The sequence below is a fragment of the Schistocerca serialis genome, chromosome 1, assembly GCF_023864345.2.
Source record: "Schistocerca serialis cubense isolate TAMUIC-IGC-003099 chromosome 1, iqSchSeri2.2, whole genome shotgun sequence".
Lineage (NCBI taxonomy): Eukaryota > Metazoa > Arthropoda > Insecta > Orthoptera > Acrididae > Schistocerca > Schistocerca serialis.
In genome coordinates this window covers 377,043,383-377,058,057 of record NC_064638.1, presented here as the reverse complement: position 1 = coordinate 377,058,057, position 14,675 = coordinate 377,043,383, and the positions used below count along the sequence as shown (strand labels likewise).

The 14,675-nt window shown below is 45.9% G+C and overlaps 1 protein-coding gene across 1 annotated transcript in view; it reads right to left on the bottom strand.

Annotated features, from left to right (window-relative positions):
* Window positions 1-11,444, bottom strand: part of LOC126470892 (uncharacterized) — a 124,439-nt gene extending 112,995 nt beyond the window's left edge. Inside the window, exon 1 of the mRNA XM_050098920.1 lies at window positions 11,287-11,444. Within this exon, the coding sequence (XP_049954877.1) occupies window positions 11,287-11,340 (54 nt within the window). The 5' untranslated portion in view covers window positions 11,341-11,444. The remainder of the gene's footprint in view (window positions 1-11,286) is intronic.
* Between the last annotated feature and the right edge of the window lie 3,231 nt (window positions 11,445-14,675).

The window sequence follows — 14,675 nt, the reverse complement described above, 5'->3', positions numbered from 1 at the left end:
ATGTAGTCGAATTAAATCGGGTGATGCTGAGGGAATTAGATTAGGAAATGAGACACTTAAAGTAGTAAAGAAGTTCTGCTATTTGGGGAGCAAAATAACTGATGACGGTCGAAGTAGAGAGGATATAAAATGTACACTGGCAATGGGAAGGCAAGCGTTTATGAAGAAGAGAAATTTGTTAACATCGAGTATAGATTTAAGTGTCAGGAAGTCGTTTCTGAAAGTATTTGTATGGAGTGTAGCCATGTATGGAAGTGAAACATGGACGATAAATAGATTGGACAAGAAGAGAATAGAAGCTTTCGAAATGTGGTGGTACAGAAGAATGCTGAAGATTAGATGGGTAGATCACATAACTAATGATGAAGTATTGAATAGGATTGGGGAAGAGAAGTTTGTGGCACAACTTGACTAGAAGAAGGGATCGGTTGGTAGGACATGTTCTGAGGCATCAAGGGATCACCAATTTAGTACTGGAGGGCAGCGTGGAGGGTAAAAATCGTAGAGGGAGACCAAGAGATGAATACACTAAGCAGATTCAGAAGGATGTAGGTTGCAGTAGTTACTGGGAGATGAAGAAGCTTGCACAGGATAGAGTAGCATGGAGAGCTGCATCAAACCAGTCTCAGGACTGAAGACCACAACAACAACAACAACAGCCAGAACAGGCGGAATTAGCAGCACATCCACTGCTGGGATGGTGACCGTGCTGAACATGCCCCATTACGTATTTTAATACACTACTGGCCACTAAAATTGCTACACCACGAAGACAACGTGCTACAGACGCGAAATTTAACCGACAGGAAGAAGATGCTGTGATATGCAAATGATTAGCTTGTCAGAGCATTCACACAAGGTTGGCGCCGGTGGCGACACCTACAACGTGCTGACATGAGAAAAGTTTCCAACCGATGACTCATACACAGACACCAGTTGACCGGCGTTGCCTGGTGAAACGTTGTTGTGATGCCTCGTGTAAGGAGGAGAAATGCGTACCATCACGTCTCCGACTTTGATAAAGGCCGGATTTTACCCTGTCCGATTGCGGTTTATCGTATCGCGACATTGTTGCTCGCGTTGGTCGAGATCCAATGACTGTTAGGAGAATATAAAATCGGTGGGTTCAGGAGGGTAATACGGAACGCCGTGCTGGATCCCAACGGCCTCGTATCACTAGCAGTCGTCCGGCCCCGGTAGCTGAGTGGTCAGCGAGACGGAATGTCAATCCTAAGGTCCCGGGATCGATTACCGGCTGGGTCGGAGATTTTCTCCGCTCAGGGACTGGGTGTTGTGTTGTCCTAATCATCATCATTTCATCCACATCGACGCGCAGGCCGCCTAAGTGGCGTCAACTCGAAAGACCTGCACCAGGCGAACGGTCTACCCGACGGGAGGTCCTAGCCACACGACATTTCATTTCATTTCACTAGCAGTCGAGATGACAGGCATCTTATCCGCATGTCTGTAACGTATCGTGCAGCCACGTCTCGATCCCTGACTCAACGGATGGGGACGTTTGCAAGACAACAACCATCTGCACGAACAGTTCAGCGACGATTGCAGCAGCATGCACTATCAGCTCGGAGACCATGGCTGCGGTTACCCTTGACGCTGCATCACAGACAGGAGCGCTTGCGATGGTGTCCTCAACGACGAACCTGGGTGCACGAATGGCAAAACGTCATTTTTTCGGATGAATCCAGGTTCTGTTTACAGCATCATGGTGGTCGCATCCGTGTTTGGCGACATCGCGGTGAACACACATTGGAAGCGTGTATTCGTCATCGGCATACTGGCGTACCACCCGGCGTGATGGTATGGGGTGGCATTGCTTACACGTCTCGGTTACCTCTTGTTCGCATTGACAGCACTTTGAACAGTGGACGTTAAATTTCAGATGTGTTACGACCCGTGGCTCTACCCTTCATTCGATCCCTGCGAAACCCTACATTTCAGCAGGATAATGCACGACCGCATGTTGCAGGTCCTGTACGGGCCTTTCTGGATACAGAAAATGTTCGACTACTGCCCTGGCCAGCACATTCTCCAGATCTCTCACCAACTGAAAACGTCTGGTCAATGGTGGCCGAGCAACTGGCTCGTCACAATACGCCAGTCACTACTCTTGATGAACTGTGGTTCGTGTTGAAGCTGCATGGGCAGCTGTACCTGCACACGCTATCCAAGCTCTGTTTGACTCAATGCCCAGGCGTATCAAGGCCGTTATTACGGCCAGAGGTGGTTGTTCTGGGTACTGATTTCTCAGGATTTATGCACCAAAACTGCGTGAAAATGTAATCACACGTCAGTTCTAGTATAATATATTTGTTCAATGAATAACCATTTATCATCTGTATTTCTTGTTGGTGTAGCAATTTTAATGGCCAGTAGTGTACAATGGAGCCAGCGCTAGGGGCATACAGGTGAAAAACTGGAAAAAATTGATTCCTTTAGAACTCCAGAATCTCAGACCAATATTGCGAGTATGATAAATATAGGAATGGTCGGGGAAATGCCGGCCGACCATAAAATAACTTCTAGCTGCTTCACCAATCCTCAGTGTAACAATTGGGAGAAGGGAGAAGTAGAAGAACGAACCACGACACCGTTCAGGAGACACAGTCTGGTTTACTGACAGGTCGAAAACAGATGAAGGCGCTGGGGTCAGACTGTACCGGTAGTTATATGGATACGGTGTCTGTTCGTTCGGACATGTCCGAAAGAACAGACACCATTGATGACCTGCGACCATCTAGAACGAAATTAGAATTATATATTAACACCTTCAGCTGCTGACGGGCGTTGATATATATCAACAGAGACAGGTGGAAATGTGTGCCCCGATCGGGACTCGAAACCGGGATCTCTTGCTTTAATGGCACACGCTCTATCCATCTGAGCCACCGAGGGCACAGAGGATAGTGCGACTGCAGGGAAAGTCTCGTGCACGCCTCCCGCGAGAACCACATTCTCGCCTTTTCACCTGTCCCCGTTGATATATATCAACGCACGTCAGCAGCTTAAGGCATTAATATATAATTTTGATTTCGTTTTAGACGGCTGCAGGTCATCAATGGTGTCTGTTCTTTCGGACATGTCTGAAAGAACAGACACCATATCCATATAAGTATATAGTTCTGGCAATACCGGCCATGACCTTCCTCATCTGTGCGGATGCACACATATTACCCGAACTCTTACGGGACTTGGTAAGAATGTTTTCCACGAGTAATGAGTGTGTTGGTTAGGGACACTACAGATGTAGTGTGTGGACGTATAAGGTGAAAATGTGGAACTCCAGGGAGGCGTTCGTGAGATAGTCCCTGCAGTCGCACTACCCTCTCTGCCCTCGCTGGATCAGCTGGATAGAGCGTCTGTCTTGTAAGTAGGGGATCCCGGGTTCGAGTCCCGGTCGGGGAACACATTTTCATCTGTCCCCGTTGACATATACCAATGCCTGTCAGCAGCTAAAGGTATTCATATATAATTGTAATGTACTGGTAGTTCTGCAGACTGGCCAGGACAGCCGTGACGACTCCATTTATTGGATATGAACCCGTGCTAACCAACACTAAAGTGATGGTTAAAATCAAAACTATGAAACTGGATCACGAGATAGTATGTAGAATACTGGACTACTTTCTAAAAACAATGATCATAATTCAGAGAAATTCTGTAATCCTGAACATGAATAGGAAACAGATTAAACTCATGGTAGGACAAATGAGTGTCCATGGGAACATTAAAGTACACTTACACACTGTGCTCACAGAGGAAGAAGCCCCTAAGTGTAGATGAAACAGCACGACACCTAAACTGCCGGCCGGTGTGGCCGAGCGGTTCTAGTCTCTTCAGTCTGGAACCGCGCGACCGCTACGGTCGCAGGTGCGAATCCTGCCTCGGGCATGGATGTGTGTGGTGTCCTTAGGTTAGTTAGGTTTAAGTAGTTCTAAGTACCAGGGGACTGATGACCTCAGATGTTAAGTCCCATAGTGCTCAGAGCCATTTTCGACACCTAATCTTCAAATGAGACGCTCTGGAGAGCAAAAGACAGAATATTCGAGTCGGTTGAGCCTGAAGAAATCGTGTCCAATAAGGAACTGGAAAAAGGGCCTCCTACTATTTGGCAAGGGTACCGGTTGACTTTACTAGAGTCACAAGGGGTGAAATGGCACAATAAACTTAGTTTAGGTGCGAGCTATAGTGGGCTAAGGACAGTGTTGTTTTTGTCTCCCTGCATTAATCAAATCAATCGACAACCGTAAAGTACTTGGGAGTAGCCGTCCGAAACGACCTGGAGTATAACGTTCAACTGAAACAAACTGTAGGGGAACCAGATGTCAGTCAGAAATTGTGAGAGTGTTAACGAAATATGTTTCATCCACGAAAAAAATCGCTTGTAAAGCATCCATTAGACCGATTCTTGATCATCAGACTTGGTCCTTCGACATAAGAGGGAGACAGAGAGAGAGAGAGAGAGAGAGAGAAGATCCGACGAAGAGCACCACCGCACCACCGTGACGAGATCGTTTAGTGACCGCGAGAGCATTACGCAGATGCTCAACAAACAGCAGTGGCAGACGCTACAAGAGAGGCATTGTCTACCACGGAGAGATTTACTGTTCAAATTCCGAAAGCGTACGTTGCTAGGAGTGGCGGGCAACATTGTACGTTGGTGCATAAGTTCGTAGCGTTTTCCATAAGTTTAATAAACATAACAAATGTATATGACGGAGACTTTAGTCATCAATAATATATTTACAAAGGTATACCAACCCTGGGATAACTTTTAGATTCCGCGACTGTAGAAATCAAGTGGGGTGAAGAACTCTTAGAGCCATGTTCGGAGCGCATTTTCATCCGCAGAAGAAGTTCCTCGAAGGATGTTCGATAGAGAGCGGGAAAGATGAAATTCTGACGGCGCAAGATCAGGTGAATAAGGTGAGTGCGGAATGACTCCTCAACCCAACTCCTGCATGTTTTTTTTTTTTTTTTTTTTTGTCAGTCTAGCAGAATGTGGGAGGACGTTATCATGGAACAACATCGCTTCACGCAGTCTTCCTACATCTACATCTGCATTTATACTCCGCAAGCCACCTAACAGTCAGTGGCGGAGGGCACTTTACGCGCCACTGTCATTACCTGCGGGAAGAACGACTGCCGGAAAGCCTCCGTGCGCGCTCGAATCTCTCTGATTTTACATTCATGATCTCCTCGGGAGGTATAAGTAGGGGGAAGCAATATACTCGATACCTCGTCCAGAAACGCACCCTCTCGAAACCTGGACAGCAAGCTACTCCGCGAAGCAGAGCGCCTGTCTTGCAGAGTCTGCCACTTGAGTTTACTAAACATCTCCGTAACGCTATCACCCTGTGACGAAACGCGCCGCTCTTCTTTGGATCTTCCCTATCTCCTCTGTCAACCCGACCTGGTATGGATCCCACACTGATGAGCAATACTCAAGTATAGGTCGAAAGAGTGTTTTGTAAGCCACCTCCTTTGTTGATGGACTACATTTTCTAAGGACTCTCCCAATGAATCTCAACCTGGCACCCGCCTTAGCAACAATTAATTTTATATGATCATTCCACTTCAAATTGTTCCGTACGCATACTTCCAGATATTTTACAGAAGTAACTGCTACCAGTGTTTGTTCTGCTGTCATATAATCATACAATAACGGATCCTTCTTTCTATGTATTCACAATACATTACATTTGTCTATGTTAAGAGTCAGTTGCCACTCCCTGCACAAAGTGCCTATCCGCTGCAGATCTTCCTGCAATTTGGAAAATATTTCGAGTAGATTTCCCCACCATGTTATAGTTCTGGGTGGAGATTTTAATTTGCCGGATATAGACTGGGAGACTCAAACGTTCATAACGGGTGGCAGGGACAAAGAATCCAGTGAAATGTTTTTAAGTGCTTTATCTGAAAACTACCTTGAGCAGTTAAACAGAGAACCGACTCGTGGCGATAACATATTAGACCTTCTGGTGACAAACAGACCCGAACTATTTGAAACAGTTAACGCAGAACAGGGAATCAGCGATCATAAAGCGGTTACGGCATCGATGATTTCAGCCGTAAATAGAAATATTAAAAAAGGTAGAAAGATTTTTCTGTTTAGCAAAAGTGACAAAAAGCAGATTACAGAGTACCTGACGGCTCAACACAAAAGTTTTGTCTCAAGTACAGATAGTGTTGAGGATCAGTGTACAAAGTTCAAAACCATCGTACAATATGCGTTAGATGAGTATGTGCCAAGCACGATCGTAAGAGATGGAAAAGAGCCACCGTGGTACAACAACCGAGTTAGAAAACTGCTGCAGAAGCAAAGGGAACTTCACAGCAAACATAAACATAGCCAAAGCCTTGCAGACAAACAAAAATTACGCGAAGCGAAATGTAGTGTGAGGAGGGCTATGAGAGAGGCGTTCAATGAATTCGAAAGTAAAGTTCTATGTACTGACTTGGCAGAAAATCCTAAGAAATTTTGGTCTTATGTCAAAGCGGTAGGTGGATCAAACCAAAATGTCCAGACACTCTGTGACCAAAATGGTACTGAAACAGAGGATGACAGACTAAAGGCCGAAATACTAAATGTCTTTTTTCAAAGCTGCTTCACAGAGGAAGACTGCACTGTAGTTCCTTCTCTAGATTGTCGCACAGATGACAAAATGGTAGATATCGAAATAGACGACAGAGGGATAGAGAAACAATTAAAATCGCTCAAAACAGGGAAGGCCGCTGGACCTGATGGGATACCAGTTCGATTTTACACAGAGTACGCGAAGGAACTTGCCCCCTTCTTGCAGCGGTGTACCGTAAGTCTCCAAAAGAGCGTAGCGTTCCAAAAGATTGGAAAAGGGGACGTCGAAAAGATGTGGAGAGCTATAGACCTATATCTCTAACGTCGATCAGTTGTAGAATTTTGGAACACGTATTATGTTCGAGTATAATGACTTTTCTGGAGACTAGAGATCTACTCTGTAGGAATCAGCATGGGTTTCGAAAAAGACGGTCGTGTGAAACCCAGCTCGCGCTATTCGTACACGAGACTCAGAGGGCCATAGACACGGGTTCACAGGTAGATGCCGTGTTTCTTGACTTCCGCAAGGCGTTCCATACAGTTCCCCACAGTCGTTTAATGAACAAAGTAAGAGCATATGGACTATCAGACCAATTGTGTGATTGGATTGAGGAGTTCTTAGATAACAGAACGCAGCATGTCATTCTCAATGGAGAGAAGTCTTCGGAAGTAAGAGTGATTTCAGGTGTGCCGCAGGGGAGTGTCATAGGACCGTTGCTATTCACAATATACATAAATGACCTGGTGGATGACATCGGAAGTTCAATGAGGCTTTTTGCAGATGATGCTGTGGTGTATCGAGAGGTTGTAACAATGGAAAATTGTACTGAAATGCAGGAGGATCTGCAGCGAATTGACGCATGGTGCAGGGAATGGCAATTGAATCTCAATGTATACAAGTGTAATGTGCTGCGAATACGTAGAAGGATAGATCCCTTATCATTTAGCTACAAAATAGCAGGTCAGCAACCTGAGGCAGATAATTCCATAAATTATCTGGGAGTACGCATTAGGAGTGATTTAAAATGGAATGATCATATAAAGTTGATCGTCGGTAAAGCAGATGCCAGACCGAGATTCATTGGAAGAATCCTAAGGAAATGCAATCCGAAAACAAAGGAAGTAGGTTACAGTACGCTTGTTCGCCCACTGCTTGAATACTGCTCAGCAGTGTGGGATCCGTACCAGATAGGGTTGATAGAAGAGATAGAGAATATCCAACGGAGAGCAGCGCGCTTCGTTACAGGACCATTTAGTAATCACGAAAGCGTTACGGAGATGATAGATAAACTCCAGTGGAAGACTCTGCAGGAGAGACGCTCAGTAGCTCGGTACGGGCTTTTGTTGAAGTTTCGAGAACATACCTTCACCGAGGAGTCAAGCAGTATATTGCTCCCTCCTACGTATATCTCGCGAAGAGACCATGAGGATAAAATCAGAGAGATTAGAGCCCACACAGAAGCATACCGACAATCCTTCTTTCCATGAACAATACCAGACTGGAATAGAAGGGAGAACCGATAGAGGTACTCAGGGTACCCTTCGCCACACACCGTCAGGTGGCTTGCGGAGTATGGATGTAGATGTAGATTTCGCTGCAATTTCCTAATGCTGCACCTTCTCTGTATACTACAGCATCATCCGCGAAAGGCCGCATGGAACTTCCGACACTACCTACTAGGTCATTTATATATTGCTCGTCGTTGTTCTTGGATTGCACCTGCAAGACGTCGCCTGGAGACGTTTCAGTTGTAGACAACAGATGGCAGCAGTGATGGTTACACCTCGGGGAAGCAGTTCGTAGTACAACACACCGTCGCTGCTCCACCAGATGCATAACATTACCTTTCGTGGAGGCGCGCAGTTCTTTGTACATAGAGTTGCTGCTTTGTTTGACCGCAACCATTCCCTTCTTTTCGTTATGTTGGCATAAAGGTACACTTCCTCGTCGCGAGTAACGGTACAGGATAGGAATGCTCGTTGTTCACGAGCCAATTGATGACAACCAACTAGACATGCACGTATGGCCACTTGCTGATTTTTGTGATTTTGGCTTAGAGCACTCATTGCGCGCAAATGTGGCACGATGATGGAATGATTACATTCTATAATATTTGCCAGTTCTCGAGTACTCTGATGTGGATAGTTGGAGATTAATGTGTTTAAATGATCTTCATGAAACTCCGAAGGTCTTTGTGAACATGGAGAGTCACTAATGCCAAAACGATCCTCCTTTAAACGAGAAAACCATTTTCTTGCCGCGATCTGTCCAATGGCATTATCCCCATAAACGACGCAATTATTTGCGGCCGCCTCCGCTGCTGCACCCTCCATCAACCTCAAACAGAAACCGATGTCGGAAATGTTCAGATTTCGCCACTCGGAACTCCATTTTGTAGCGTCAATAGCTCCACTAACTGTCTCCAAACGTCAAAATTACAATATGAAAGCGCAGACAGCAGCGCTGAACTGCAAACAAAAAACGATAGTGATGAATTCTTCTCGGGTTATCAGCCGAGTGGTGGCGTCGTCTTGTCGCAAAGTTTCAATGAGTTTCGTACCCATCATCTTCTGACGAAGTACCCATCATCTTCGCCAGAATATGATGGGTACGAAACTCATTGAAAGGTTGCGACAAGACGACGCCACCACTCGGCTGATAACCCGAGAAGAATTCATCAGTGGAATAAGCTGAGAAAGACGGCAATCGCAAAAAAAAGACAGTTGATAAATAAACCCATAGCAGCCGGAATACCAACATGTAAAACAAAAACGCTACGAACTTATGCACCAAACTAATATTACTTCATCCCACACATGTAAACTGACCACGGCCGGAAAATAAGAGAAGTCAGAGATCGTACCGATTTGAGTTTTCCTCCCAGGGAAAAGGGGGAGGGTTAAAGGTAATGGCACCAAAAGTATCCTCCACCACATGCCATATGACGACTCGTGAAGTACAGATACATATGTAAGTACGAATTTCGTCCCCCACACAGTTTCAACAAGCCTCGAATGTTCAACGCAGCGAGTTGCATCTCTAAGAGGAAGCAGTTTCATGTAAGGGGCTGTCAAACGAAAACGAGAGAGATGGAAGAAAAGTAAGTAAACTGTTTATTATTTCAAAAATAATCGACTTTTACCAGTTAACACGTTTATCCCATTGTGAGACAAGACGGTCAAATGCCCTTATGGAAAAATGTTTGAAGTAGCGTAAGGAGCGATGTTTGTACCCACGCATGGACTTTTTCTTCGTTCGAAGCAAATCGACGGCCACGAATGTCTTTCTTCTGGGCTCTCAAAATATGGAAAACACATCGGCAGAGACCAGTTCTGTATAGAGCATGTGTAAGGGCTTCTCAGCGAAACATCTGCATCGTAGTTGATCAACCTTGGCAACTTGTGGAACAGCATTTTTTTGGCAGGTTGTTTCAACTACGATGAAGATGTTTCACTGGGAAGCCCTTACACAAAGTCCCGATCTCTTCCCACGCGATTTCCATATTTTTGGAGTTCTGAAGAAAGACATTCGTCACCGTGGATTTTCTTCGGACGTAGGTGTGCACGTCTGGGAACAATCGTGGTTCCGCAGGCAACCGGAAACATTTGGTTCAAATGGTTCAAATGGCTCTGAGCACTATGGGACTTAACATCTGAGGTCATCAGTCCCATAGAACTTAGAACTATGTAAGTCTCCAGGCTTTCGTGGCTGGGTTATTAGGCCGCGTCATGTTTCTTCTAAAATGTTCGACGTTTCGACCCCTCTGCTGGGATATTCCTCAGGATCTTTTGGTGTCCACTACTGCTAGAACAGTGTTCTAACAGTAGAGGACACCAAAAGATCCTGAGGAAGATCCCAGCAGAGGGGTCGAAACGTCGAACGTTTTAGAAGAAACATGACGCGGCCTAATAACCCAGAAGATTTTAACATCAACTTAGAACTATTTAAACCTAACTAATCTAAGGACACCACAAACATCCATGCCCGAGGCAGGATTCGGACCTGCGACCGTAGCAGTCGCGCGGTTCCAGACTGAAGCGCCTAGAACCGCACAAAGTCAACAGACAAAGCCGACCGGAGTGACCGAGCGGATCTAGGCGCTACAGTCTGGAACCGCGCGTCCGCTACGGTCGCAGGTTCGAATCCTGCCTAGGTTAGTTAGGTTTAAGTAGTTCTAAGTTCTAGGGGACTGATGACCTCAGAAGTTATGTCCCATAGTGCTCAGAGCCATTTGAACTATTTTTTTTGAACAGGTAAAATAAACATGATATTTTACTTGGGATCAATTAAAATAGGCGAATATCTTTATCCACTTTCTTTGCGATTCCACCAAGAGTTTCGAGGTATTATACTGATAGCTGCAGGTGGAGTCCGTGAACGTTAATGCATCACAGATATTGATTTCATGTAGGCAGGTTTATGAGCAACCTGTAGCACAGTCTAGAGGTGGACTGCGTAGACATATCTCTTAGTTTACTCACAAAGTTACATACAGAAAATCAACTCTAATTTTAACTGAATCAATCTGACTGAAGCGTCATACTCCGAAACGCTTCGTGGAATCGCAAATGAAGTGACAGGTCACACGTATTCTCTGTTCGAACTGATTTGAGAAGCAGTCACTGTTACGCCAACATTAAACTGTTGGCGCTCAAAGTATAGCATAAAGAGAGCGGAGCTGGAAGCTTACCAGGGCACAGTGCAAAGCCAGAAGCAGCACGGCGAACGAGAGCAGACGATACATGATGGCGGCGCGGTGTTTCTGCCCAGGAACAACAAACGCAAATGGTGGCAGTCTCGCTGCGCGCGCACTATATAAGCTTGCCTCGTTAGACTGTAGGGCGGTGGGAGCGATGAGGAGGTAGGGGTGAGTGTAGGTTGCGCGCGGGCGTGCCCCGAGAGGGGCATGGAGGGGGGGGGGGAGGAAAGAGGGGGAAAGGGAAGGGTGGACGGCTGGGTGCAATCCGCTGACCTCAGCCGTTCTGCTGCTGCACGCCCAGGTCAACGCAATTGTCCAATTGGCGGCCATTTAGCATTAAATCCCATTTACAGAGGGGACCGCCCGTAAGGCTAGCGAACGCCGCCGCAGGCGCGGAATGAAATATTGTTCTCGCCTTCCACGCCGGAAGCTGTGGGGAATGGGGCGGGGCGGCGGGAGCGGGGGGAGGGTGGTTCGGTCAATCTCGGGGCTCGCGGTCGCTCGTAATTCATGTCTTCCGCCACGCGATGTCACTAGGTTGCCTGCACCTGGCGCGGCTGCTAACTACACGCGTATTTGGAACGTCACGTCCGTATACTCGGCACCATGTCATTGTTATTGTTATTGTTTTTACATTTACGCACATTTTATTTTGTTTCTGTACCGTGGGATAATATTTGCATAAATATAAAGAAAAGAAGTTTTGTAATGTTTCTACAGGGCGTAGGCGAACTCCACCGACAAAGTATCGGATGCTGTTCAGAAACATTTTCCAAGCATTTTAATATAAAGGACCCATGTTCTCCAGTTACTCATTACAGAGCAATATTGTAATTACGAGTTGTTTCGTTCGTTACCCCAGTGAAGCCAGTGAATAGCCTGTAGTATGCCTTCTCCAAACCGTACAACGCAAAATATACAATAAAGCAACGGCATTCTGAGAGACGTAAAAGTACTGTGATGTTTCTTGTGGCCGGCCGCTGTGGCCGAGCGGTTCCAGGCGCTTTAGTCCGGAACCGCGCGACTGCTACGATCGCAGGTTCGAATCTTGTCTCCGGCATGGATGTGTGTGATATCCTTAGGTTAGTTAGGTTAAAGTAGTTGTAAGTTCTAGGGGACCGATGACCTCAGATGTTAAGTCCCATTGTGCTCAGAGCCATTTGAATCATTTGTTTCTTGTGGTCAGTTATTAACTGAAAATTCTTAAGGCTATCAGCTGTTATTTGTTTATTCCAATGGAAGTTTCCTTGCAGCTGCATTTTTTACTTTTATTCTGATGTCTATCTCATATATCTACTGTCGATTTCAATGCAGTGTCGTGTCGTCCTAGGTAGCTATGCAGCACAAAGCGCCTACATTACATTCATCATTTCACGCACTGTTTCATATTTTTGTCCGTCACTGGACCTCGACACAGAAGGTGTTCGACTGTTGACTTGGCCAGCACGTTCTCCAGCTCTGTCACCCACTGAAAACATCTGGTCATCGGTTGCTGACGAACTGCTACACAATCACTCACCGATCACTACTGCTAATGAACTCTGGCATTGAGTTTCAGCAGCATAGAATGATGTAGCAGCATACATCATCCACGATCAGTTCTACTCGCTCCGTTGCCGGTTTAGGGCCATTGTTGCTACGAGAAATAGCAGCTGTGTGTTCTGAATTTCGCTCCGAGCACACCCCCAAGTAATCCAAAAATTTGATAATGTACCCCGCCTATTGCTGTTTATACACACAGTGAGCAAAATATGCTTATTTTCTTTCCTTCACGCTCTTCCAAATGTTAATGGCCGGCAGAAAATAATGATAAATACACACGAAATATTTTAAAACATGTGTATTTGGTCATTTTTGATTTCTGATTTTTTCCCATCACGCGATGCTTGTCCTGAAGAACCATTCATAATTTTGTTGGTATCATCTGATGTATATTTGCATCGTTTGCCTATTGGTTATTTGACTCGCCCTCCCTTGATGGGGTAGTTAATATCCTGAAAACGACCTTTCTCCTAGGCAACGTTCGCTACTAACAAACATCCATACACGTGTAAGAACACAAGCTATTTAAGTTATTGTCTTCAAGTCTTAAGTTCTTGTGCCTTGTGGAGTATAGATGTAGATGCAGATGAACACTGGTGTTCAACATTAAAACAACAAACCGCTGTTTCCCCGTCCGGTGTGTAATCCACGATATAATCATACTAACTGTCAACCAAATATCCGTGCGATCGTGTTCTGCACCTAATATGGCATTCCATCAACGGATAACCATGCTAACGATGACTTCAGGGCGCCTATGTTTGCCAGGTAGCCCTACATTGCCAATCGCTGTGCACACAGTCACAGACTGCGCAGTACGGTAGCGACCAGGGGTCTCTGCGTTGGAGTGGCTTAGAAAGAAGGGAAACAGGACAGTAGAAAATTGATTTAGACCGATGGCTTACTGTCAATCGTTCTGTTGTTCCTCGGATGTAGCGGCAGTTTATAGAGACCGAAACTGTATCCCGAAGACCAGGGCAGGGCCGATCACGCGTTACTTCAGAAGAGGGGACCGTTATTTGGCTGTAAGGGTACGACACTACCGCTTTAGTAATGCACGGCAACTGACATGTGATCTCGCAGCATGCACTGGACGTGTTGTATCGAGGCAAACGGTGTAGAGAAGGCTTCGGCAGAGTGGCCTTTATTGTCGGAGACTTGCTATGTGTGTGCCTCTGACGCGTCTTCACAGAATGGGACATCTAAGAGTGGAGTCATCAACATCCCACCTGGACGCTCGAAGAATGAGCAAATGTTTTTTTCACAGATGAGTCCCGATTTGGACTGGACAGTGATTCTTGACGGATTCGCATCCGTAGGGAACGTGAAACACGATTTCGAGACCCAAACTTGGTGGAAAGGGATTGATATCGAAGAGGATTCATAACGGTGCCGGCAGGGATTTTGAACATCACTCGAAGACCTCTTTATGAAAGAGTACAGGTGAATCGGCAAGGTTTAGCTGCTGACAGGTATCGTGATGATGTCTTGGGGTCTCATGTGCGGTTGTTGCGAGGTGCTGTGGGCCCAGATGTATTGCTGGACGATAATGCTCGACCTCATAGAGGAAGAGTGGTTGATATTTCCTTGTAAACGGAAGATATTAGACTCATGGCGTGGCATGGTCGCTACCTCGATTTGAATCCTATAGAGCATATCTGGGATGCACTGGGAGACGGCTTGCATCACGTCAGCATCCACCAACCACTCTCCAAGACTGCGAGCAGCTCTGCAGGAAGAATGGGCGTTACTGCCTAAACATGAGACTGATGACATCATTCACAGTGTGCCCCGTCGTTGTCAGACCTGTATTGCTGCCAGAGTTGGTCACACCCCCT